Source organism: Mastomys coucha, unplaced genomic scaffold (assembly GCF_008632895.1).
Source record: "Mastomys coucha isolate ucsf_1 unplaced genomic scaffold, UCSF_Mcou_1 pScaffold15, whole genome shotgun sequence".
In the NCBI taxonomy this organism is placed as follows: domain Eukaryota; kingdom Metazoa; phylum Chordata; class Mammalia; order Rodentia; family Muridae; genus Mastomys; species Mastomys coucha.
In genome coordinates this window covers 60589510-60613361 of record NW_022196897.1, presented here as the reverse complement: position 1 = coordinate 60613361, position 23852 = coordinate 60589510, and the positions used below count along the sequence as shown (strand labels likewise).

The window sequence follows — 23852 nt, the reverse complement described above, 5'->3', positions numbered from 1 at the left end:
GGGAGAAATGATTTTTAGAAAATATGATTTGTCCCTTAGGAGAATGAATGGGAGATAGGCTAGTTTGTGCTAAGATTTATGTGTGGTGTGATATCACCTTAAGTCTCCTCTTTAGGTGAAACTCTGTCTTCCTGGGAAGGAGTTTGCTGGGACTCAGCTCCTTTTGAATGGTGTATCTTTATGTAGATAAGGAAAGCTTAGAGAAAGATGTGCTGTCAGATGAGATGACACACTACAGTAGCACACTCAGATGGCATGGCCCACATTCCTTGATAGTCTTTGAGTTCCTGAAAGAATTTGGTGTGTGAGTTTACAAATTGAAAATCATCATACAGGTCTGAATGATTCCATGATTTAGATATCTGCTACCACTGCCATTTTTATTTTCTCAGTGATTTATATCAGGTTGTTGTAAATGAATCTTTGCATAAAGGATTTATTTATTGTGTTCATTCTTCCTTTTGTCCTTTATTAATGAAAGATAGCTTTGGACAGGAATCAAAGGCAGGTGCTGCACTGTTTGCTTGTGGTCTGAATATTCAGTGATGCACTTTGTGCACATCACTGGGCGATCCTGCTAATTAAACACCCAGGGCCCTGGAAAGTTGCTAGCATGGACTTCCAGCTAGAAGTTTGGATCACAACACCAACTGGGAAGAAGAAATGAGATAAATTTCTGTGTAGTATTCTTTAGCAAGCCTCTATGGTCACATGGCCACATGAGAAAGCACAGTCCTCTTGGGTGAGGTGGAGGGCTTTGCCCTAGATGGACATGGATCCTGCTTCTGTACTGAGAACTAGACTCAGTAGTCATTATCACAGAGAAGCTAGCCAGGAGCCAAGCCAAGAGACACAAGCACAGTTAAATCCAAGTGAGAACAACAGGGGAGGGCAGGGGGTGCTTCTACTGTTGTATTGAAAAACATGAGAAGCTGTGTCTCTAAACTGGCTTTGTTCTGTAGGTTTCATGGCATGATCTCTAGAGAAGAGACTGACCAGCTCTTGAGTGTGGCTGAGGGGAGCTACCTCATTCGTGAGAGCCTGCGGCAACCAGGAACATACACTTTGGCTCTAAGGTTGGTCTTAGATGTACAATTATAAGTGTACTGTACTTTAAACCCTCTTAATAGAAGGCTTTAAAATTTAAAGACATTCAGCATGTAATTGAATTGGTTCTTGTTTTCTTGGGGCCTAATTACCATTTTATAGCTTTGAGAATCTTTAAAAATTGCCATGAATGGTAACCCTCGGTGATTAAGGAATCAGATATGTTTGTCAGTCCCTTGCTCTCTGTCTGGCTTTGTCAGCTTCCCTCTATTTCTTGAATAAGGAAAGACAGTAAACATTCTTTGTAACTGGCTTTAGAGCCAGTGTCATTTCTTAATTAGAATTTTGGTTGAAGTAGCTTTTCTTGGGAGCTCTTGGCTCTTCTTTACAGTTCAACTTCTTATCATTGTTTTGGCTGTTCTTAGCTGATAGTGTATTACCTAGACACAAGTATTTCTATTAGCACTGCACTCAAACCAACTGTAAGAATGGACATAGTAGCATACCTGTCTACTGGGCTTACCCTGTGTCGGGCTTCAAAGTGCACTTAATCTTTAAGACAACTCTGTATCATCATCATCATCATCATCATCATCATCATCATCATCATCATTCTTTTTTACTTTACAGTTGAAGAAACAGAGGGCCTGAAGGAGGTTGATTAACATGGCAACCAAGGTCACACATATAAGTTGTGCTAGCATTTTAAGCCAGTGAGGCTTAGTGTATGTTTTTAAACACTGTGCCTCTGCCTGTCCAAAGGCTTAGAATAATTAATTTGTTGTCTTTGTTCATCTCCTCATGGGTTAATTCACACTGGTCTCATCTTTGAAAAGACTAAAAAGCAGCTGCCACTTCCAAAGGAAGTGGTGAAGACATGATAGAACACAGAGCGCACAGAACGCTGTCAGTGCTTAAGACACCTAGCCTGAATCCTTCCCCACTACTTGTCTCTGTGAGTGAACATGGCATCCATTCTCCTCCACTAGATGAGTATCAGTGATTCAGTTCAGTGTCATTTCACAGTGAGTTCTGAGGCCATTTTATTCTGGGAAAGAATCGCAGCATTTGTAGAACTTTGTCTTTTGTTACAAAGTATGATGTATAAATCGCTCTTCAGTTACTTAGCTGTGTTGCTCAGTAATTTTAATTGCGGTATATAAGGAAAAATATCTACTTTGGTAACCAAATATCTTTGTTTACTTTACTACCAATTTTACTAAAAGACTGATTTGAGGAAAGTCACAGAATTACTTGAAGTTGTTTACTTTTTCTAGCTTTTGGATTTGTTTTTGCTTTTCGGGGGGCCTCAAACACAAGGCCTGTGCTTGTTGGAGACATCATTCAGCTCTATCCGCAGTCCTTAAAGTCTTTCTATCCCTTTAACTTTCTACCAGAATCCTGCATTTCTCATTAGTAACAGCCTGTGGACCTGAGTAACTCGGAAGGAGGAAGAGCAAAACCCTGATCCCTTGACTGCAGTTTTCTTACTTTCCCAAGATCTTGCGCACATGCTAAGACTTGAGTAGCTTGAACTCAGTCTCTTGTCTTTGGGTGCAGTCATTGTGTAGTTTTCTCTTCCTCAGCCATCATATCCGAGCACTGTGGATTTAGTGTGGAGTAAAGTAACCCCGACTGCCCAGGCTCCTCCTCCTCCTCAGCTTCCTGGCCTGCCCTTGTGCTCACTTCCTGTTCACCTGGCACAGCAAATTGAGCTTAGAGAATAGGTGAACATCAGTTTGAAGGAAATGTTTTCCATTTATAGGTCTGTGAGAACATATAGTTTATCTTTTGTTATTGAAAAATCACCACAGGATTGTTAACTGGAAAGAAATATGGAGAAAAGAAAGCTGCAGGTGAGGGTAGGAAGAGGAATTTATGAATGTGTGTTGTGAATACTGTATGCACCGAAATATAACTAACAGTTCTCCCACTTTAAACTAGATGTGTGGCAGGAGAATGCTAAGAAGAATACAAAATAAAACTTGTCTTAAAGTGTGTATTTTTATTATGATCTCGTACTCCCAGTTCAGCTGATAATTCTCCCAGTTCACATCAGTTTTTGTTTTTAACATGATGTACGGTCCATTTGTGGTAAACAGCTTGTCTAGTTCATAGCCATCTGTGTTCATTCTGCATTTGTTCTGTTGGCCAATGGCTCTCTATAAAGGAATACATTTTGAACCTCGGGGTCCTAAGTAGATACATCAAGATCAGTATGTCCAATACCAAGCTCATCACTTTCCTTTCAAACATCCTATAATATCTCTATCCCCCCTACCATCTGTTAACACAGTTTGTGGTTTTTTTGCTCAGGTTTTTGGCCCTTGTAGTATTCACTTAGAGCTCTCCTTCCCTTACAGCCTGTACTAAATCTTATAGCAAATATATATTGTTTGCTGTTAAAAATAAGTTTATTATTTTAATATAAACTTGAATATTTTGGTTTTACAATTTCCCTTTGGTTTTCTGGATCCATATTTTTTTTTATTAATTACTTTTTGATAGCTCTCCAAAGCCTTGGATACTGTACCATAGTCCCTAGTAACTAAAAGGAATTTTCATTTGCTTATTTCATACAGCCAAGTCATTCCTTTTCAATTTTGAGTAGTTCTTTTTGGATTGGTAAATGTGTTAACAGTCTCCTAGAGGCCAGCTTTTTCTCTCTAAATGATATCCTGAAATCTCATTTAGTTGTCTTGTTTGGGAAGGCTGAGACAGAAAGATAACTCAAGTCCAGTAGATCAAGACCAGCCTGGCCAACAAACTAGGGCCCAGTCTCAAAAGGGAAAAGAAACCTTTAAAGAAAGGAAAGAAAGGAGAGCAGTGATGGTTAAGATTGTGGAGGTGTCGACACCGGGTTGAGAAGACTGCTTCCTCTCTGGCATTTCTTCCTTCAGCAACAGTCTGCATGTGATGTAGGTGTCGGGTATTAGAGTATATAGATAAGGAGAAGTGCTGTCTAGGTACTTATTGTGACCTACCTCCTGTTTCACAGTGATTTTGAGGTTTTCTGTGGATTGATTTAATATTTGTATTAATTATAGCTTAAGGAAATACTATGTCAGACGTAAAGGTATTTAATGTAATTTAAGAGTTCAGCTGAAAACATGTTTTTTCTTATGTTTTTCATAGTTTTAAGAGGTAATTTTTTTATCCAGAGAGTGCTCCCCCTGGGAATCCTTCCCATATTCAGTCATCAAACCCAGACACTATTGTGGATACCAGCAAGTGCTGGCTGACAGGAGCCTTATATAGCTGTCTCCTAAGAGGCTCTGACAGTGCCTGATTAACACAGAAGTAGAAACTCACAGCCATCCATTGGACTGAGCACAGGGTCCCCAATGAAGGAGCCAGAGAAGGACCCAAGGAGCTGAAGGGGTTTGCAGCCCCATAGGAGGAACAACAATATGAACTAACTAGTACCCTCAGAGCTCCCAGGGACTCAACCACCAACCAAAGAGTACACATGGTGGGACTCAAGGCTCCAGCTGCATATGTGGCAGAGAATAGCCAAGTCAGTCATCAATGGGAGGAGAGGTCCTTGGTCCTGTGAAGGCTCTATGCCCCAGTGTAGGGGAATACCAGGGCCAGGAAGCAGGAGAGGATGGGTTGGTGAGCAGGGGGCTGGGGGGAGGGAACAGGGTTTTTTTTTGTTTGTTTGTTTGTTTGTTTGTTTTGTTTTGGAGGGGAAACCGGAAAAGGAGATCATTTGAAATGTAAATAAAGAAAATATCTAATTTTTTAAAAAAAGGTAATTTTTTTCCTCTGTGCTGGGATTCAAACTCAGGACTTCGTACTAACTACTGAAATACCCCAGTAGATCAGGAACTAATTTTTAAAATACATAATTTAGCCAGGCAGTGGTGGCGAATACGTTTCCCAGCACTTGGGAAGCAGAGGCAGGCAGAGTTCTGAGTTCGAGGCCAGCCTGGTCTACACAGTGAGTTCCAGGACAACCAGGGCTACACAGAGAAACCCTGTCTCAAAAAAACAAAAAACAAACAAACAAACGACAAAAAAAGAAAATACATACTTCATTGGTCTGAGGTATATATTCCTCAGTTGGTTAAGAACAAAAACAAACAGACCACCTGGGCCAGCGTGCTTTCCAAGCTAAGACTACATATTGAGACCTTTTCTCTAAAACAAAACCACACAGAATGAGGCTGGCAACATTCTTGTAACCCTTGTGCTGTTACAGGTAGATTCCGGGGACTCCCTGGCTAGCCAAGCCTGTCCTGCTCGGTGAGATCTTGTTTCAGAGAGACTTGGTGTCATCTGGGGAACAACTTATAGTTGTCCTTTGACACACACACAGACACACAGGAGATATAGCATAAGCTTAAGAAACATTGTTAGGTTCAGTCTGGACATTTCCTATTGACCTGTTTCAGTGCCCTAGTCTTACACTCTGCTTTTTAAGTATGCAGTTCTGAGGACCAAACCAGGGGTCTGTACTGCTTTCCAGGCAGTCTACCAGTGAGCAAGCACCCCCCACCCCCATTTCTCTGTTACTGCTGAGCTGTTGCTAAAACCTTTTCTACTGAGTTTGTCATTTCAGGTATGTATGTGTATGTATGTGTGTGTGTGTGTGTGTGTGTGTGTGTGTGTGTGTGTGTGTGTATACATATAAATACATACATATGTATATATACATATAAATTAATTATTTGGTTCTGAAATTTTTGTCACATCTTGAGACTAGTGAAATAAAGAGGTATGGAAATCTCATATATAAAACATCTGTTTTCTCTTTGCTGTCACTGTACTTGGTAAAATTTCAATAATTTATGGCTATATGTACAGTTGCAACCTGTTTATCACTCTAGAAGCAGTGGAACCTGAGAGAATGGAGCCTAAATCTGAGGCTGACTAAGTCTCATGCAATAGCCAGCTTTATTCAGAGACCAAACAGTTTGTACCCTGAGGGTTAAGAAAGGTCACCTGAGTGTATAATTGCAAGGATAGCTGCCATGTGGCAAAAGCATACTTTTTCTTAGACATATAAATACATAACAATAGCCAGTTGTAATGAACAATCTAAGGCAACTCATTGCTGTCTGCTACACCTGGAAGGACCAGGAAAGTACATTTCAAGAACAATTCCATGTTGTTGAAGAAACTGAGGCCACAAGATCCTTGTCTTGTTTTCTTGGAGTTTTCTCACCAATATTCTCACTCAGAATTCTCCCCATATGTTTTCATTCTTGGACCATGTTCTGACAGAAACCCACTTAGAACTTTAAAATAATGTTTTTATCTGATTAATTCTGTTTACATTTTTATTGGAATCCAGCAATTCTATTACTGGCATTTTTTTATGCTAAGAACTACTTTCTTACCACAAATAACTAATATATGCAAACAGATGAGATTAATGCTGAACATTACATTCTTACTATTGTTCTCTTCAGCCAAACATTTAATGCAGGGCATACTTGCCTGGACTCCTAAGAGTTTTCTTGCAAATAGTAAACAAATAAACAAAACAAGAAACATATAGCCCTGGGAGGTGGTACTGCACACCTTTAGTCCCACCACTCAGGAGACAGAGGCAGGCCGATTTCTGTGAGTTTGAGTCCAACCTGCTCTACAGAGTGAATTTCAGGACAGACTACAGAGAAACCCTGTCTTGAAAAATCCTCCCCCCAAAGAGAAACCTATAGCAATGTCACATATTTAATGTGAAATAGGACTAGAGATGTGCATGACTTATATAATCACAGACTTCTGTCAACATGGCTTCCCTTTGACATGGTGAATCCCTGTTTCCAGTAGCCTGAGCTATATTTTTACTTAGAAGAAAAAGCTTAAGTATATGTTTACAGTAGTTGGAGAATAAAGCCAAATGAATCATTTAGAACAATAGCCACTTGATCCTTAATGAGTAGATTGAAAAACAAAAGGAAGACCAGAGGAAATAATAAGTTAAGATTTCTCAAAGTCAGGAAACTTTGCTGGCTCAAACATGGGATTATTTAAGGAAACATCATTGATGTTGCAGATGTATAGTGCTGGGTTGGCTGCTCAGTGCATGATGTGACAATGCTGTGATGTGACAAAGGACTTGTGATCCTCTGTTTCTGTTCAGTGATAATCAGCTTCACTGTAAAGTCAGGTTTCATTTGGGGTCAGAAGGACAGAGGTATATGCTTCCCATTTTGTCACCATTGAGAGTGTATCAAGGATCCTTGCCTGTATCATGCAGTGTGCTTGCTTCTCTTCAGGATAGACAGTGAGTTCAGCTCAGGCTTTCAGAGCTCGAGCCTGGAGCATCTGCAGGGACAGACAGATACAGGGAAGCAGATACTGGCTGATGTCTAACTAGTGCCTGCTCACTCTTGTGAGAGAGGACAATTGTAGAGAGCTGAATAAGCACATAAAATATTGTTTTCATGTATTGTCTCAAACAGGACAAGAGGTATGTGGGGCTGTGGGAAGCGGGAGAAGTGGATTCCAGTAGGTACAGCTTGGTAGGCTGTAGCCATTAAGGAAGTCTCCTTGTTAGGTACTAAGATTGACCCATAGTATAATTCTTAAAACTTACAGACCTCAGAGCTGGGGCATGGCCCTGTCTATAAAGTGCTTGCCATACAAGTATAATGGCCTGAGTCTGGATCCCCTGAACTCCTATAAAAATTTGAGCTCTTGTAAGAGTCTGGGCACAGCAGACACACCTGTAACCCTGGCACTGACTGCAGCCAGGAGGATCTTGGGCATACTGGCCAGCCAGTATAGCTGAACTGACAAGCTCCATTCCGTGACAAAGAAAGAAGACATTTCAAGTAGCTCCTAGTGGCCTGTGACTTCAGCTCCAATGAATGCTGATGCCTCTATGCATATGTGTGCATACCCCAACACAGAAATAGACACATAATTAAAAAAAGAAAATCCACTTCAAACTGTAAAAGTGGACTAGAGATGTATTAGGTGGGAAAATATAAATATGTGGAACATCATGGCATGTTTGGTATGTGGAGGCTGATGTGGGGTTAGGGATGCAGGAAACTTAACAGTAAATGTACCAGGATGCCTCAAAGCTCACACTGAGAATTTATTTTTCCTATAAGAAATGGAAGGCACTGAAAGTTTCTCATAGAAACCTTACATTTGGAGTGAAATCAGAGCAATAAGAACATTGGAACATTGAGTGGAAATGGGTGGAGTAACTAAGTTTTACCAGAGTTAGTTTATGTGTGGAGAGTGTTGATCATGCAACTCAGGACTCCATGCATGCCAGGCAACATTTACATTGCCTTTCAGGATGGATGTGTGTGTGTGTGTGGTGTGTGTGTGTGTGTGTGTGTAAGAGGAGGGGTGGGGGAGGGAGAGAGGGAGAAAGGAAGAAAGGGAGAAAGGGAGAGAGAGAGAGTATTGCCTTGCTGGAAATGAAGCCTGGGGTCTATAAAATTAATTTAATAAGCAATTTTCCTTTGACTATGGAAATTTTTTATTTTTTTTAATTTTTTATTTTTATTTATTTATTTATTTATTTATTTATTGGTTTTTTGAAACAGGGTTTTTTTCTGTATAGCCCTGGCTATCCTGGAACTCACTCTGTAGACCAGGCTGGCCTTGAACTCAGAAATCCTCCTGCCTCTGCCTTCCAAGTGCTGGGATTAAAGACCAGTGCCACCACCTCCCAGCCCAACTATAGAAATTTTTAAAAGGGTTTCTTAATAACTTATAGATTTGCTTAGAGAAGATGTGTTAGCTCCAAATTTGGCAACTCCAGAAATATTGCTGTTAATCTGAGTCATTTTAGTTTCTCTAAATTGGGAAAAGAACACGATGTCATATGTGCAGTAGTCTTGATAACTCCCAAAACTTGGATTCAGACATTCCTGGGACAGATTTGGACATGTGCCAGAGAACACTTAAACTCTCAGTACTTGTTATTTCTTCATCTGCTTTATGTGCCAAGATAGGAGTTATTGGGAAAATTTTTAAATAAGCAAAAACAAACAAGAATATTAAAACCAAAAAAGCATGTTTGGACAGATTATATTTTCTTTTAAAATGCATCATACTTCTTATTTGATAAATTCTGAAGCATATATATATATATATAGCCAATGTTAATCTGAAAAATAAAATTATACAGAACAGTATGTATAGCATCATACTACTTATGTAAAATTATGTATCTGTGGTGCATATGTAAGTAGAGAGTTGTCTAAAAGAATGATCACTGAAATGTTCAGGGCTTATCTGAGTCTTGAACTTAGAGATGGTTTTTACTTTGTACCTTTTAAATTTATTGATTTTGTTTTTACAAACTACATGTGTGTCATTTTATATTCAGGAAAAAGAAGATATTAATTATAATCTTAGGCAGAAACTGAAAGTCAGTGTGTCCCAAATATATGAGGATTGTGAGGATATGAACTTAACAAGTTACTTGACTGCTTAGAAGGAGGTTTGTGCTACCAATCCATGGGGCAGCAGACATGGGAGATAGGCAGTATTTGAGAATCTGCAGGGTCTTTGTTTGAGGAGCCTTTTGTTTGAGGTGCTGGCAGCAGTGTCTGTGGCATGGAGATGTTGGGAGTTGCCATGTGGTCTTCCTGCTGTTAGCCTTCATCATTTGAACCTCTCCCCTGCAGCTCTCCTCAGAGCCTGTGTGTTGATGGGACGCTGTCACTTGGGAGACTGCGTTCAACTTTAACATCTGATTCAGCTCTCTTGACTCCATGCCGCCAAGCAGTCCTTGGCTGATTGCGCCCCATGCACTTGGCGGAATGTCCATGCACTTAGCCTGGATGGTGGTTAGACCCTTTGCATTTGTTATCATTTTCAGGTAGCAAATTAGTATTAAAGGTGTAGAGTATCTGGAGAGAATGGAGGTAACTACCAGGCCAGGGCTCTCCTATTTGCTAAGATCAGATAAACACTTCGCCACTCTTGCCCTATTTTCCTTCTTCTAGATCTTCTTTTCATCAACAAACATAAAAGATGACTTGCTGAAGCATCCACTTGAGTCAGTAGCTTGTCTTGCTCTCATTCAGCTTCCCTAACCAGCTCAGAAGGCCTTGGCTCATCCTGAGTTGTTCTGAAGCATCTCCCTTGGCAGTCAGGCTTTGCTCCGTGTATTAAGCGTTGGAAGACCTTTCTAACTCGGTGGGCATGTATATGTCCAGGGGCATCTGCCCATTCAGTGTATAGTGGAGTCATTTAGACTCACAAAGCTGTGCTGCTTAATTTAGAGCATTTTAACTTTTCATGTCTTCCTAGCTTTCTCAGCCCTAGGCAACCACTAATCTACTTTTGTCTCTGTAGATTTATGCATCCCTAGCATTTCATATAAATGAAATCAAATAATATGTGACATTTTATAACTGATTTCTTTCCCATAGCATGATGTTTTCAGGGTTTATCTGTATCATATCATGTATCAGATTTTATCAATTTCTTTTTATTGATGAATAATATCAGAGAAAATATTCCAGTATATGAAATAACTTGGTTTTGTTTATTCATTTCCTAGTTAAAAGACATTTCTGTTGTTCCCACTTTTTTTGACCTCTGTGATTAATGTTGCTATAAATACAATTATGAATAGTGTGTATGTACAATTTTTATGAAGAAATCTGGTTTTGTATTGGATATATTCCTACAATTTGGGAGTCTTGGGTATATGCTTCACTGATAAAATGTGTGCTCAGCATACAGGAGGCTCTAGGTCATTCCCTAGCAGGAAAAAATTGTTTTGAGGGACAGCCAGATTACTTTCCAGGGTGATTATGCTATTGCAGCTCTATAGCAAAGAAGGAAGGTTCCAGTTTTTCCTTGTCAGCTTCAGTGTCTTTGAATGTAGATGTACTTAATGTGGAATAGTATCTCAATATAGTTTTGGTTTGTATTTTGTTGTGAAATGGTACTTCATTTTTCAAAATTTTATCATTGTCATGATTTTTTATTTACTGATAGCCCATGACTTCAACCTTCACTTCGCTTAAACATCTATAAAGCAGTAGAGTTAAGTGGAAGGTAGAGGGAGTTGTGTTTTTTTTTTAAGCCGATTTCAAGATATTTTTGCTTTCTTATTTTAAGACATGTATTTAAAGGCATATTCCATTGAAAATTAAAGATGGAAATCAGTTTCAATTACATTTTAAAAAGACATATTTTAAATCATGAACATAAGTGTGTATCTGTTCGGTTGTCTGCATGTGTGACCTCAGGTATCAATAGTGTCCATAAGAGAGCATCAGACCCCTCAGCACTGGAATTATAGGCAGTTGTGAGCCATCTGCATTGGGTGCTGAGAACTGACTTCCAGTTCTTCAAGAGCAGAATGTGCTCTGATCTGCTGAGCTGTCTCTGCCAGCCCCCAGGTACATTTCAAAACTGACAGAAATTTGGTTCACTTATGATTCTCTGAGCTGTTACTTACTTAGCAATCTGCCATGTATATCTGCCTGGAAGTGAAGTAGGCAGTATCTGAATTCTCTCTAAGACCTCTTCCTCAGCCACCAGACACAGTTCTAGAATATGCTGATAACATGACCCCTTTTCTTTAAAAATACACAAAACACATACAGACAGACTTGACAAAACCAGACATTTTATTAACAGATTTACTCATTTTATAAATGTTACTATTCTTCAAATACTGTTGCAGGCATTCTAGTGACTATGTGATGTGATGGAGCTCTTGGTGTTTCTCAACCCCTTTGTACTGTAGCAGCCATAGAAAGAATGCTGACAGGGCACCTTGGAGATGAGTGTACAAGGCAGGCATGGCCATATGTGCCTGGCCCAAGGACTCCAACAGGTCCATCTTGGCCTTCTTGAAAGTTGCATGGGTTTAATATCTTTAACTTGTCACCTATGTTCATGACAATCAGAAAATTCAGTTTTATCCACAAAATAAGCCCATACAGTACATGCAAGTAGTTTGGTTTGGTTTTTCATTTTTTATTTTGCATTTGATAGATGAGAAAATTAAGGTTTAATTGTAGAACAAAAAAACTAAGAATCAGAAATACAGCTTTTTAACGGGCTTGATTAATAATGAAACACATAATCGATATGTGCAGTGGGGCCAGGTGCATGAGTAAACTCTTAGTTTTTTATCAGGATTAAAAGATTAATATTTTAAAATTAATGACACATCATTTTTTATAAAGCAAAGAAACTGTTGTTTAATTCTTTTAAAGATAATAATTATACTGACTAAATCTCAATAGCTAAATTTTCACTTCTCCCAAAAGAGGAAAGCCAATTTAAATATGTTCAGAACTTAATGATTTAAACTAAATTTCCAATGTTAGATCACTTTGTGATCATTTCTACAGTAATAATTTGGGCTAGGGTTTGTGTAAGTTAGTGATACAGTTTGGCTTAGCATAACCAAGGGTTTAAGCATAGTAAACTTGATTAACTAATCAATGGAAAACAATGGATATTCTCTATTAAAACAACAGTATGTTTGCTTCTGTGTCATCTATTATATTTTTATGCTGTTGAAAGTAGCAGATAGATATGGCAAAACTTTTCAACCAAGAGATAAGCATTTATGATAAGTTAGGTAATTTCATGGTATATTCCTAGTTCACCCTGGGAGACAGTGCTGTTCACACCTGTTTGTCTGGTCTCCCAGAAATTGGTCATGCCTAAAATCCACATCTATTTTATGTCATATATATAAACTGTGTTCTGTTGAGAATTAGTAGAGGCTGGTCCACCTATCAACAAAGGTAATTTTCTAGTCTTTGGATAAGTTTGCACTATTGCCTGCCTGGCAGTGCAGTTATGTAACAAACAGCTTGTGCCTGACAGAGGTCATCATTACCTTTATAATCTCATCTTAGCAGTTGCTGTTAGATTACAAACGTGTTCAACCTAATTCTGTAGAGCCTTTGGTGAGCTGGCTGATCACTGGTGAGAGACTAAACAGTAAGGTGTAATTTATTATGGCTTTGGGCTTAAATGCTGATACATGTTATTAAGGAAGAAATTCCTATGATGTTAATTCATCTTTATATTTCTGAAGATTTAATAGGAGGAATCAATTTTTATTGTGTTAGGAAATAATAAAATAGCCTAAAATGAAATAATTGAATTTAGGAATATTAGTTTGAGTTTTAATATTAGTGAGTCAGAATTCCCAGAGAATCACAGTAGCTGTTGGCAAAAGGGGATTTTGCAGTTTACCAGAACTGAGCACTGGGTTAAAGGCATTTTTTTTTCTTGTCTGAAAAAGGAACCAAAGGAACTGGTGAAAGATTGTGCTGCTAGTAGGCGGTGACATGTTGTGTACTATGTGTTCTTTTGATCTGATCGCTTGGGATAGGTTCAGTTGGTTGCTATGGTTTCGTTTGAGTTCCTGCAAAGCTTCCTGTGCTATTTGCAATAAGTGGAAAATAATGCTTTGCAGAATTATTTCTCAAGAATATTTTCAGCTTTCTTTACTTAAGATTTCAAATTGCTTTATGGGAGGTTTTCTGGATATTAGAGTAGGCATGGCTCACATGACAACAAAATTTAGTAGTCCTGCAGTGTCACAGTTGGTAGTGATAAAAACTCGCATGATTAACTTTAAAGTGTAGTTATGTCAGTAGTGCCATAGCTTTGAAAATATTTGTATAGATTAAATATCCCTTACCAAAATGTTTGTGGCAAATGTGTTTTAGAATTCATAAGTGATGTGTGTGTGTGTGTGTGTGTGTGTGTGTGTGTGTGTGTATGTATACAGAATTAAAATGGGGATGCTCAGATTTCACAAACCTGAAGTTTTGCTGTAGAGAGAAGGAATATTCCCAGTAGCCACATCCTTAGTGTGTGGGTTAAAAATAAAATCTTCTTTTGTCATACATCAAGAGATGTGGCTAGATATACCAAGGAAAGGAAGGTTTTTAATTTCTCTTAATGATTGTCTTTCATTTTTCTTCATCTATACCTAGGTTTTCTGAACTACTCTTATACTACCTATTTTTAAATCTCTTAATAATTGGAGTATAATTATGATTGTTAAAAATGCTCATTGCTGCATAATAGAGCTCTGGAACTTTTTATCTGTGCAACTGGAACTGTGTGCCCATGTTTTCTCCTCTCTCCTAGCTCCTGCCATCCACCACCTTTTCTTTCCTTCCATTGCTTCCAACATTTTTTGGAATTCTTCATCAGGTGATTCATGGGTATCTTTCTTTAGGCTAAGACCCAGGAGGTTTGTTCAGTGATTGGGCTGTACTTTGTACCTGGTGTTTCTGTTTCTTGACTTTTGTTGTCTTCTGTTTGTGTGGGGCAGGTCCATTGTCCTGCCCCACTTGTATGCCTTTTTAGAACCAGCTGTTCCTCTTGTCGTCTGTCTGTTGGTTGCATACAAGAAATCTTTTAGCCATCAGCTTTCCAATCATTTGGAGAGGCTCTGGGATCTTGGGGGTTGGATTGACTCTTTTTTCTGGGCTTGTGTATCTAATTTTTCAATTGGCAAAGGTTGTCAGTTTCTATCAAAGGAACTTTTACTCCTTTTCTCTCTTTTTGGTGTTTTATATATGTAGTATCAGGTTCTGAGGTATAAAGCAGCCAGATGCCATACCCCATACTTCATTCTCAGCAGCTTTCAATCATCTAACACTGCTGACCAAGTATAGCCATGGGTTCTGGACTGAAAGGATGCTTCTCTTAATATTGCATTGATAGTGCACATATACAGATTTTGTTCTTGTCATTATGCCCAGAAGAGTATAGTACATGATAGTTACAAAGCTTACATTGTATTAGGTATTTCAGTAGCTGGAGATATTTAAAGCATATGGAATACTATGTTTTATATGTCTCCTGTGCCATTTTATTGAAGGGTCATGAGTTTCTGTAACATTTGCTCTCCATGGGGGTCCTAGAACTAGTCTCCTGTGGATATTGGACAGCTGTATGCCAGATCTCAAAATGAGTGCAGCAGACACAAGTCCCTTGTATGTCTCTGAGTAGCCAGAGTACTCTATATATACTCTGACCTTCTCCACTTGCTAAGGGAGAAGCCATGATGTGAGCAACCTTGCCCACTCATATTGTGCTACACTGGCCTCTGTGGTTGGCTCCACAGGCTCTTTTTTGCCACATCAAGCTTGTCCTTGCTCTCTTTGGCTTCACTGCTGCCCCCATCCAAACAATGCTTATTCCATTAGCATTCTGTGTCAGGCCAGAGAAACACTCAGCTCTCAGGAAGCTCTGGAAAGGCCAAATGAATGCATGTTTCATTTTTCTCCTCCCACCCACCCAGAAGCCACAGGCACTGCTGAGCTGTGCCAACTTGGAGCAGTGCTTACTGCAGATGAATTGAAAGGCTTTCTTTACCCTTCCAGCTCATCTGAGCTTTGCATGGAGTACTAAAGCCTTTAAATTGCTTTCTGAAGATCTCAGATAGGGGTTTGATCTATAATTGATACAGTACCCTTATCTTATAAAATGTGCCATTTCCTTTGACTTAAGTGTCCTCCCAGGTATCCTATATTCCCTGAACGTAGTAGAACAGCAGCCTGGTGAGTCTCTCCTGCTATTTCCTGGCTAAAGAGCTGCCTATGCCTCTTGCAGTCTGAGTGTGTCCTGTCCAGTTTGCTGTGGTTTTAGGTATTGTGTCAGCCATTGCTCTGCTTCTGCTCTCAGTCGTGACTGTCCTGCAAACTACACATTGGCCCTTCCACTAAGACATCAGAATGTTTGCCAAGCATTCTAATAGCTGTTTCCTGCCAGGTTTTTAGGTTCGCTTAGAAATCTCCTGACTCAGGTGTTGTGACTTTTCAGGAATGTACCCAGTGCGTAAGGTTACATTTGAATCCCTGTTTTCATGTTTATGCCTGGTTTTTCATATTACTGTTAAGTTGAATTTTCTGAAAAGATCTTAAAGTGTTCTTTAAATGCAGCTAAGGAGAAGGTGCACCTACAGGGAAAGGCTATTTATGTCTCCCTCACCCCCCATCCCACCCCCCGTCTTTAAAAATGAAATGAGGTCCTCAAGGTATTTTGACTCCATAAGCTTCTACAGAGATGCATATGTGGGGTTTGTTCAGTATTGCATTGGATTGTGGATCATCAGAACCCCAATAATTCCTTAGGACACAGTTCTTTGCATGAGAAGAAACCAGAGAGCCATTTTCATTCAGATCATTCTAGTAGACAAATTTGTGATTCCTTTACTCTGTTGCTTGAAAGGACACAGAGCCTAATAATGGGGATTTTGATGTCTAATTTAGCCTTGTGCTTTTAAATCAGTGTAGGTGGTCAGTGACTGAGAACATGGCTCTTGATCGCACAGGCCTGGGTTCAGACTCTGGTTTTTTAAGTTCACTGTATGACTTTGGATAAGTTACTTAATCTTTAGTCTTAATTTCCTTTGCTATAAAGGAGGATGTAATAGTAATACCTCATAGAATTAGAAAGATTATATGGTTTTATTGTACTCACAGTTCTAGCATATCACTGAAATTATAATTATTGAAAGAAACATATGTTATTAATGTTTAAGTCACTATCAAACATTAAGAGTCAGTAATTGGCACTCATAGTCATAATAGAAATATTTTGGATTCTCAAATATACATTGAAATCTTAAGGATGCCCTAATTCTAAATATAAAATTCTTTCACATACACAGAATACATAGCCTGAGGATAATGTCATACAGCATTTTTAGTGCTTTTTCACTTTGTGTCATGTGATGTCACTGTAGGATTTTCCACTATAACATTGTGCTGGTCCTCAGAAATTAGGTTTTAGCCTAATTTTTAGCTTGGTTCAGATTACTGATTTCAGATTAGAGATGCTGTATATGAGTCTCCTCTAGAAACAAAGAAGCAGAGTTGCATAGGCAAATACAGTTTACAGCTACCACACTTGGAAATCCTGGTCTGGTCACTTGAAATCAGATGAGCACAATATCCATCAGTTTAAAGCAAACCTTTATGTTTAAAACGTGGGCATCCAAAAACAAATGAATATATATGTTTTATGGTTTCATTAACTTATTATTGTTTTTACTTTCTTTTATTAATATGTGTGCACGCGCGTGCATGTGAGCCTGAGTGTGTGTGTGCATTGGAAGTGAAAGGACAACTTTCAGTACGGTGGTCTCTCACTGCCTTGCTGAAGGGGCTGTGCTATTGCTTCTGCCTCTGTGCTCTAAGGTAGCTGGCCTCCACCCACCTCACTGAAGGAGTACTGAGGTAACTCATATGAACTACCATGCCTGACTTTTTATGTGGCTTCTGGGATTGAACTCAGGTGGCCAGGCTTTTGTGACCAGCACTTTTACTTTGTGAGCCATCTTGCTGGACACGATTCTATTTATATAAAATAGAGACACGTAATGGTACAAACAGAAGTGGTTCAGTGCGATAGAGAGCAGTCAGATAGGCTGTGGAAAAGCATAGGGAAATTTTGGGAGCTATTTGGGATGTTTTGCAATCTTACCCATGGTTAAAGCTTTACTGAATTGCACCTTAGCAAATAAATATGGGATGCTATATGTAAGTAAAGCATTATTAATAGGCATTTAATGAGGAAAATGTAATAATCTGCTGACCATTTGTAGATAGCTGGTACTAAACTTAAAAATATGTAACAGTCCTAATTAAGCCTGCAAAGCCTGCCTGAAAGGCAGAAGTAAATGAGGTTGGTGCGGTTGGCTAATAAAACCAAGAATTCGTGTGTCTGTTGCAAAGACGTACTTGTAAGCCTCAGTGTAGACTGCTTACTAGAGTTCTAAAACATCAGGTTATGAGTGAGATGAATATAAGTGATAACTACAGGGATCATTTTAGAAATATAAAGCTAGATCCAAGAACTAAATATTGAATGGCTGGGGCAGCTGCGGAGACAGATACGATTGAAGAAGGGCAACTGTTTTAGTTTAGTTTAGTTTAGTTTATGAAAAAATACTCGACAAAAGTAACTGAGGGAGAAAGAGTTTAGGGCCTAGTGCAAGGGTGCAGTCGCTCATGACAGGGAAGTGAAGGCAGCAGGAGCTCAGAGCAAACATTTTGCAATGTAGCACAGTCAGGAGGGGGATGAACACTCTCTGCTGCTCAGCTCCCCTCTCTACTCACACAGGCTAGGGTCCTAGACAAGAGACACCACCCTAGTGGATGGCTCTTCCCACCTCACCTAACACAATCAAGAGAATCCCCACAGGCGTGTTCGGAAGTGGGTGCTTGCCTGTGGCTTGTTTAGGTTTTTGCCTAATCCACCTTCCAGAGCTGTCTGGTACCACTTTTGGAAACTTAATTAGGAAGATGGGCGGAGAATATTCTAATCATAAGTAAACACTTTTGTAATTTCTCCCATTTTATCATAAAAATTATGTGGCAAGATAGGCAAAATCATAGCCTAATGTTTTAAAGGGGGCTTAGTTTAAACCTCCTTTGTGTCCCTTAGATCATAGACTGTCACTTACTTCTGTCCCCACCTGTCTCCTGAAGGCTTGCTTATGAACACCTGTGTGTGCTTCTGGGTGGTAGTGTGTCTTTTACCATTGAGTTGGGTGCTTTGGCTCTGGTAAATAATAGATTATGTTTATGATGAAAATGTTTTTGTGTGCTTATTAGTAGAAACTCCTCTGACGTCTCAGTATTAGTATAGACAGAATCTTATGTATATTTTATTTTCTGTTGTGAATAGGCAAATCTCTTAGCTTTGAAGAGACACTTCAAAATAACTTTGGCCTCAAATCAAAATTAATTTTTGGTTTTACAGAAAGTAACTTTTTATACATATTTTCATCATTTTATGTATCTAGACTGAATTTTTTTAGGTCTATGATTCACAGGGAAAAAAGCTGGAAATGAATGTTATGTTCATTTTTTTAAAAGCTAAATGTTAGAATTACACATTTTGAAATGGATCTGAATTCAACTGGGCACAGTATTATACAGCTTTTTAAACAGCTCTGAAGCCACTGGCAAGGATAGCCTTTGTAGGAAGTGGTAATTCCGTACAGCAATCCCAGTGCAGAGCAGATTGCCCCTCATTCTTTCCTGCTTGTTAACTTCAGTACCACTTTGGAGAATGTGAATTTTCATCCTGCTCAGCTCTGTTTGTGTAGAGCTAGGACTGTGCTGTTCCTGGCTTATACACTAAGCAGATGTTAAGCCAGGCAGAGGCATGTGTTCATTTCAGGAAACAGGAAAAGGAAACTGTCCTAAAGAAATAGAGGGATAGCAGACCACACAGAGATTTGGATGATAAAAGTGCTTGCCACCAAGCCTGATGTTCTAAGTTCCTAACTGAAATGATGGAAAGAGAGAGCCAAGAGAAAAATTGTTCTTTGATCTCTGTGTGCTTGGTTATGCTGGTGTATACAGTCACACACATAAAAAGATATTTAAAAGAAAATACGTTAAGCAGTCTTAATGTGAGGTTTTTGAAATTCAGCATTTCATATCTTTATTTGATATGCTTTTATGATTACCTATTTCCCATTGTGGTTGCTATGTGAACAGGATATCATGAACTTCCTAGTGTCTTAAGTATTTTCTTCAGTGTTTGTTGAATAAATGACATTCTACCAGCAGAACACTGTTAAAAGGAAGGGTACCCCTCGTCCTCAGATCTGGTATCTTCTTCTTTTGTTTTTCTTATGTATAATAGGCCCATCCATTACCATCCATTCTCAAGGATATTCTGCTTGAGCTCTACTTCTGATCCCACAGACACAACAAAGTACAAAATAGATCAAAGAAACAGAGCAGTGTCTGATAGGCCGTACTGTTAGGCTGTTCCTTATGTGGCTTCCTAAGTAACACAGAATAGGTTTTGGCCAGCAAGGAAAACATACAGTTTTCCCTTAGTGAAAAAAAAATTCAACATTCCAGCCTGCACATTTGTTTCCATGTACCTTGAGGCTAAGTCTCATCAATCCCTTATGAGCATGCATTCCTTCAGTGATCTGATGGCTGCCTCAAAGCTGGCAGGCTCACAAGGAGCTTGACATCATGGAGAGGACCTTTTGACATTAAAAGTAAAGGACAAGTCCAAAGTTAGGCTTCTCTCTTCCAGTTTCACTGTGCCTAACCCTTTGGGACCTGTTCCACTGCCTTCTTCCCTCGCCCTTGCCTCCCTATACTGCTCACACTTCAGAAGACAGTGCTGTGACCACAGCACCTGGCACTACTGCCCACATAGAAAGGAGCAAGGCATATGCCAACTCTTTCAGTGTTTTTGTTGTTTTTAAGTAGCATATAATGGCACATATTAGAAAAAAGGAAATTAGAGAAGTAAACTGAAAATTTTAATTAATTTTGGCATGGATATTTTATCTCTCTCTAGCCTCTGAGACTTACAGTATTGAAAATTTGCTTGGGAGAAATGTTTAAATATAGAGGAAATGGAGAAGATTAATTTTATGGCTTATTTACTTGAATATAAGTAAAAACTTGATTGCTTTAGAAGGCACAAAAGGTGGAAATTATATGTTAAAAAATCAACATTGATATTATGTTGAATTCTGGATTAAGTATTATTAAAGTCTAAATTACAAAAACCAGACTATTCTGGATCCATTATTTAAAAGTATCTAATTCCTAGCAGCATATACTGGCACATGCCTTTAATTCCAGTATTTAGGAAACCAAGGCAAGCAGATCTCTGAGTTCAAGGCCAATCTGGTCTACATAGCGATCTAGGCCAGCCAGAATAGAATAGAATAGAATAGAATAGAATAGAATAGAATAGAACAGAATAGGAATGCCCAGTTCTTACCCATTTGGATACCATTTGTGGCAGAACCCTGTGAATACTGAGTTTGCAGCTTCATGTGCTATCTTTTCAAAGCAAAAATTACTTTGATTTTAAAGAGAATTTCTGTACTGTATTTTTTGTTTTTGTTTTTAACGACAAAATGAAGTAGATCCTTTCTGATTTGCTTGGTTTTTATTGGTGCTTACTCTGAAACTGGCAACTCTGCCTACTTTGGCGTCAGCTTCTATTAAGTTGCCTGTTTCTCCTGGCAAGGACACTGGTGTTAGCCATGCAAACTTGGATCCAATTCTGAGGTTTCTCTACAGGAAGCAAAATACTGAAATTACTGTGAGGAGAAACCATCTTTCTCCAGTTATTAAAGCATATTAAAATGGACAACAGATTTCTGTGGTCTGATGACGTGTGACTTACATGCTCTGTATATTGCAAGCATTTCTTACCCATACTAAGCCAGCAGACACAGAACAAGTTTAAAGGAAAGATGAAGTCCTTGGCTGCTGGCTAGAAATGGCCCAGTGTGTTTCTGTGCTGTCTGCTGCTGCTTGGCTCAGTTCTGGAGACTGCACAGTGTAAACGATTGCTGGCTTCCCACTTGAGTGAGTGGTAAACGAGACTTTCCTGTTGAAAGACAAGAGTGCAGGCCTTTAAGGACATTGAATATTTTTATGGTTCAACTTGAAGAAATTTTATATACTATAGTTGACCAATTGCATATTGAATGTGCCATCTTAGGTTATAAGATTTATTTCCTTTACTTTATTACAAGTGTAATGAAATGGCTTTAAAAGATACCTAAGTAAAAACGCTCTTTCTAGGATCACTGTGCTAGTATCCCTAGTTATTTCAAGTTCACTGCTTGTGTTTAGGAGTTGAATTTTATGTATTCCAGGTGACAAGTTGGGATTAGACACAGCTAATCTAAACAGAGTCATTTATAAGCAAAATCAATTAATTTCAGTTTGGGATGTTTGTGTGTGTGTTTCTTCTTCAGAAAGAATTCACTTGTTCACTTTTCTTAAAAGCATCTTTCCCATTTCATTGAGGCAGATTTGGAAGTCAGACCAGAAACTTCAGGCTGTACTACGATGGAAAGCACTTTGTTGGGGAGAAACGCTTTGAGTCCATCCACGATCTGGTGACTGATGGCTTGATTACTCTCTATATTGAAACCAAGGCAGCAGAATACATTGCCAAGATGACGATAAACCCAATTTATGAGCACATAGGATACACAACCTTAAACAGAGAGCCAGCATACAAACAGCACATGGCAGTCCTGAAAGAGACACATGATGAGAAAGAGGCTACAGGCCAGGATGGGGTATCAGAGAAAAGGGTAAGCTATCATGAACAACACTTGTTTTTGTCTGTTGGGAATCCTTGCTAGAGAGCCCCTCTGCCTGAAAGTTCTCACAGTGTTTTCAGGAGATGTGCTTTTTGTAATGTCTGGGTCTATGGGGATGAGCTTTGTATATCTTTTATTTGTTTGATTAAAATGCACCAGCTATATTTTTGCTCCTGATTGTGTCCCTTCAAGAAATCATCTTCAGCTTTAAAAATATGTTGGAAAATGGCCCACTAACAAAAAGTTAAGAGGTTTTGGTCAGGAGCATATCTTATGGCCAAGAAAGACAGATACACCTTATAAGGAACTGAGGGATCACATCAGAACCCTTTGTTTTCTTTAAAGAATAAATAGTTCTGTTTTTAGCAATTTATTTTAATATACAGGATTTAATTCTGTCAGTAACTATTACACTATTATGAGAATCAGCCAGCTTTTAGTGGGAGGATTTATCCCTTAGTGCTAAGGAACTGAATCAGAAGGGTTTACTTTTCTTTAATTGTAAGATAGTTTACATTTTCAGTTGTCATATTTCAGTCATGATATATTTCAGAAGAACATGAAAAGTTTTAATCCTTTGGTGTCAATTGTTTGCCCTTGTTGCCATTCTTCCTCCCCCTTTCCTGGGAAGAGGGAATGTCACGTTGCTATGCTTTATGTGGGATTGAGTTCAAGGAACAGTATCTGTTTTAGTTGAAGCATGTTACTGCATCTGGGTATGCAGGAGTCTCTGGTGGCTAAGTGTGTACGGAAAGGTTTAGACCCTGGCTTCTGTCCATAGATTTGTAAGCTCGTCACTCTGTGTCTTGTGGGGCAAGTGGGATAGTGTGTGTGAACTGCTCCCTCAGTGCTTGATTGGCAGTAACCTTGTGATGTGGGCTCTGTCTGTGACCTCAGCACACAGCAACATTAGACTGTTTTGCTGTGGGTTAGCAGGAGATGGAAACTTAATCTTCATTGTCCAGCCCAAATTTTGGTTTCTGGCAGTTCTTATCTCAATTGGTGTTCCATAACGATAGAGAAATGAATATTTTAAATCATTGGCTCTTGAAAATTTGCTTTAAATATGGTCTTTCCTATATTTATATTTGCTGGGAGCTGCAAATCTTGTCTGAAAGTTGCCAGAATTTAAAATCCTAAATGTGTGGTACATTGAATAGTGTTCTTTTCTCTGTCTCATTCCTGTCTTTTTCTTATTTTCCACCTGTGACATTTCCAGGAACACCTGAACAGTCTATATCTAACAATGGCATTTAGCAGCTTACGTGGATGTAAATTTACATTCTTAAAATACTTAAGTCTTTCAGAGTTCATCAGCCTGATGGTAAACTTTGCTAATGTGTGTATTACTTTTCAGTCATAGGGACTTGAAGTGATGACACTTAGGTACTTTAGCATTAGGTTAGTTATTTAACTTGACAGGACCTGGCATGTCCCTTGTTTAAAGTAGAAATGGTAATCCCAGTATCAGGAGACTGAAATGAACACCACCTACAAGATTCTCACTGTTCTGATTGTATCCCGGCAATATTGTCAAACTCCCAGGACAAGAGAGTTGTGTTGAGGGGCAAGTAAAAATTCTTTATAGACAATAGTTACCACTGGGAAGTCTCTCTCTCCTATGGTACATCATTAAGGACCATTGAGACACTATTCTTTGCTTAAACTGCATGCATCTTCAATAGAGCTTACTTAGAAATCTCACTGAAAAATAGATTTATTTTATTTACAGGTGTCATCCAACAAGACAGGGATGGTG

General features: G+C 38.9%; 1 protein-coding gene across 4 annotated transcripts in view; it reads left to right on the top strand.

Annotated features, from left to right (window-relative positions):
• The window catches only part of Chn1 (chimerin 1), a 164166-nt gene that overhangs the window by 72436 nt on the left and 67878 nt on the right, over positions 1 to 23852 (top strand). For 2 of the 4 annotated variants that reach the window (XM_031370637.1, XM_031370639.1), the window contains exons 5-6: positions 963 to 1076; positions 21796 to 22084. In XM_031370637.1, the coding sequence (XP_031226497.1) occupies positions 963 to 1076; positions 21796 to 22084 (403 nt within the window). Of the gene's footprint in view, positions 1 to 962; positions 1077 to 7265; positions 7286 to 7358; positions 7472 to 21795; positions 22085 to 23852 lie in introns of those variants that run through there. The other 2 variants (XM_031370638.1, XM_031370643.1) reach the window with 2 other exon arrangements.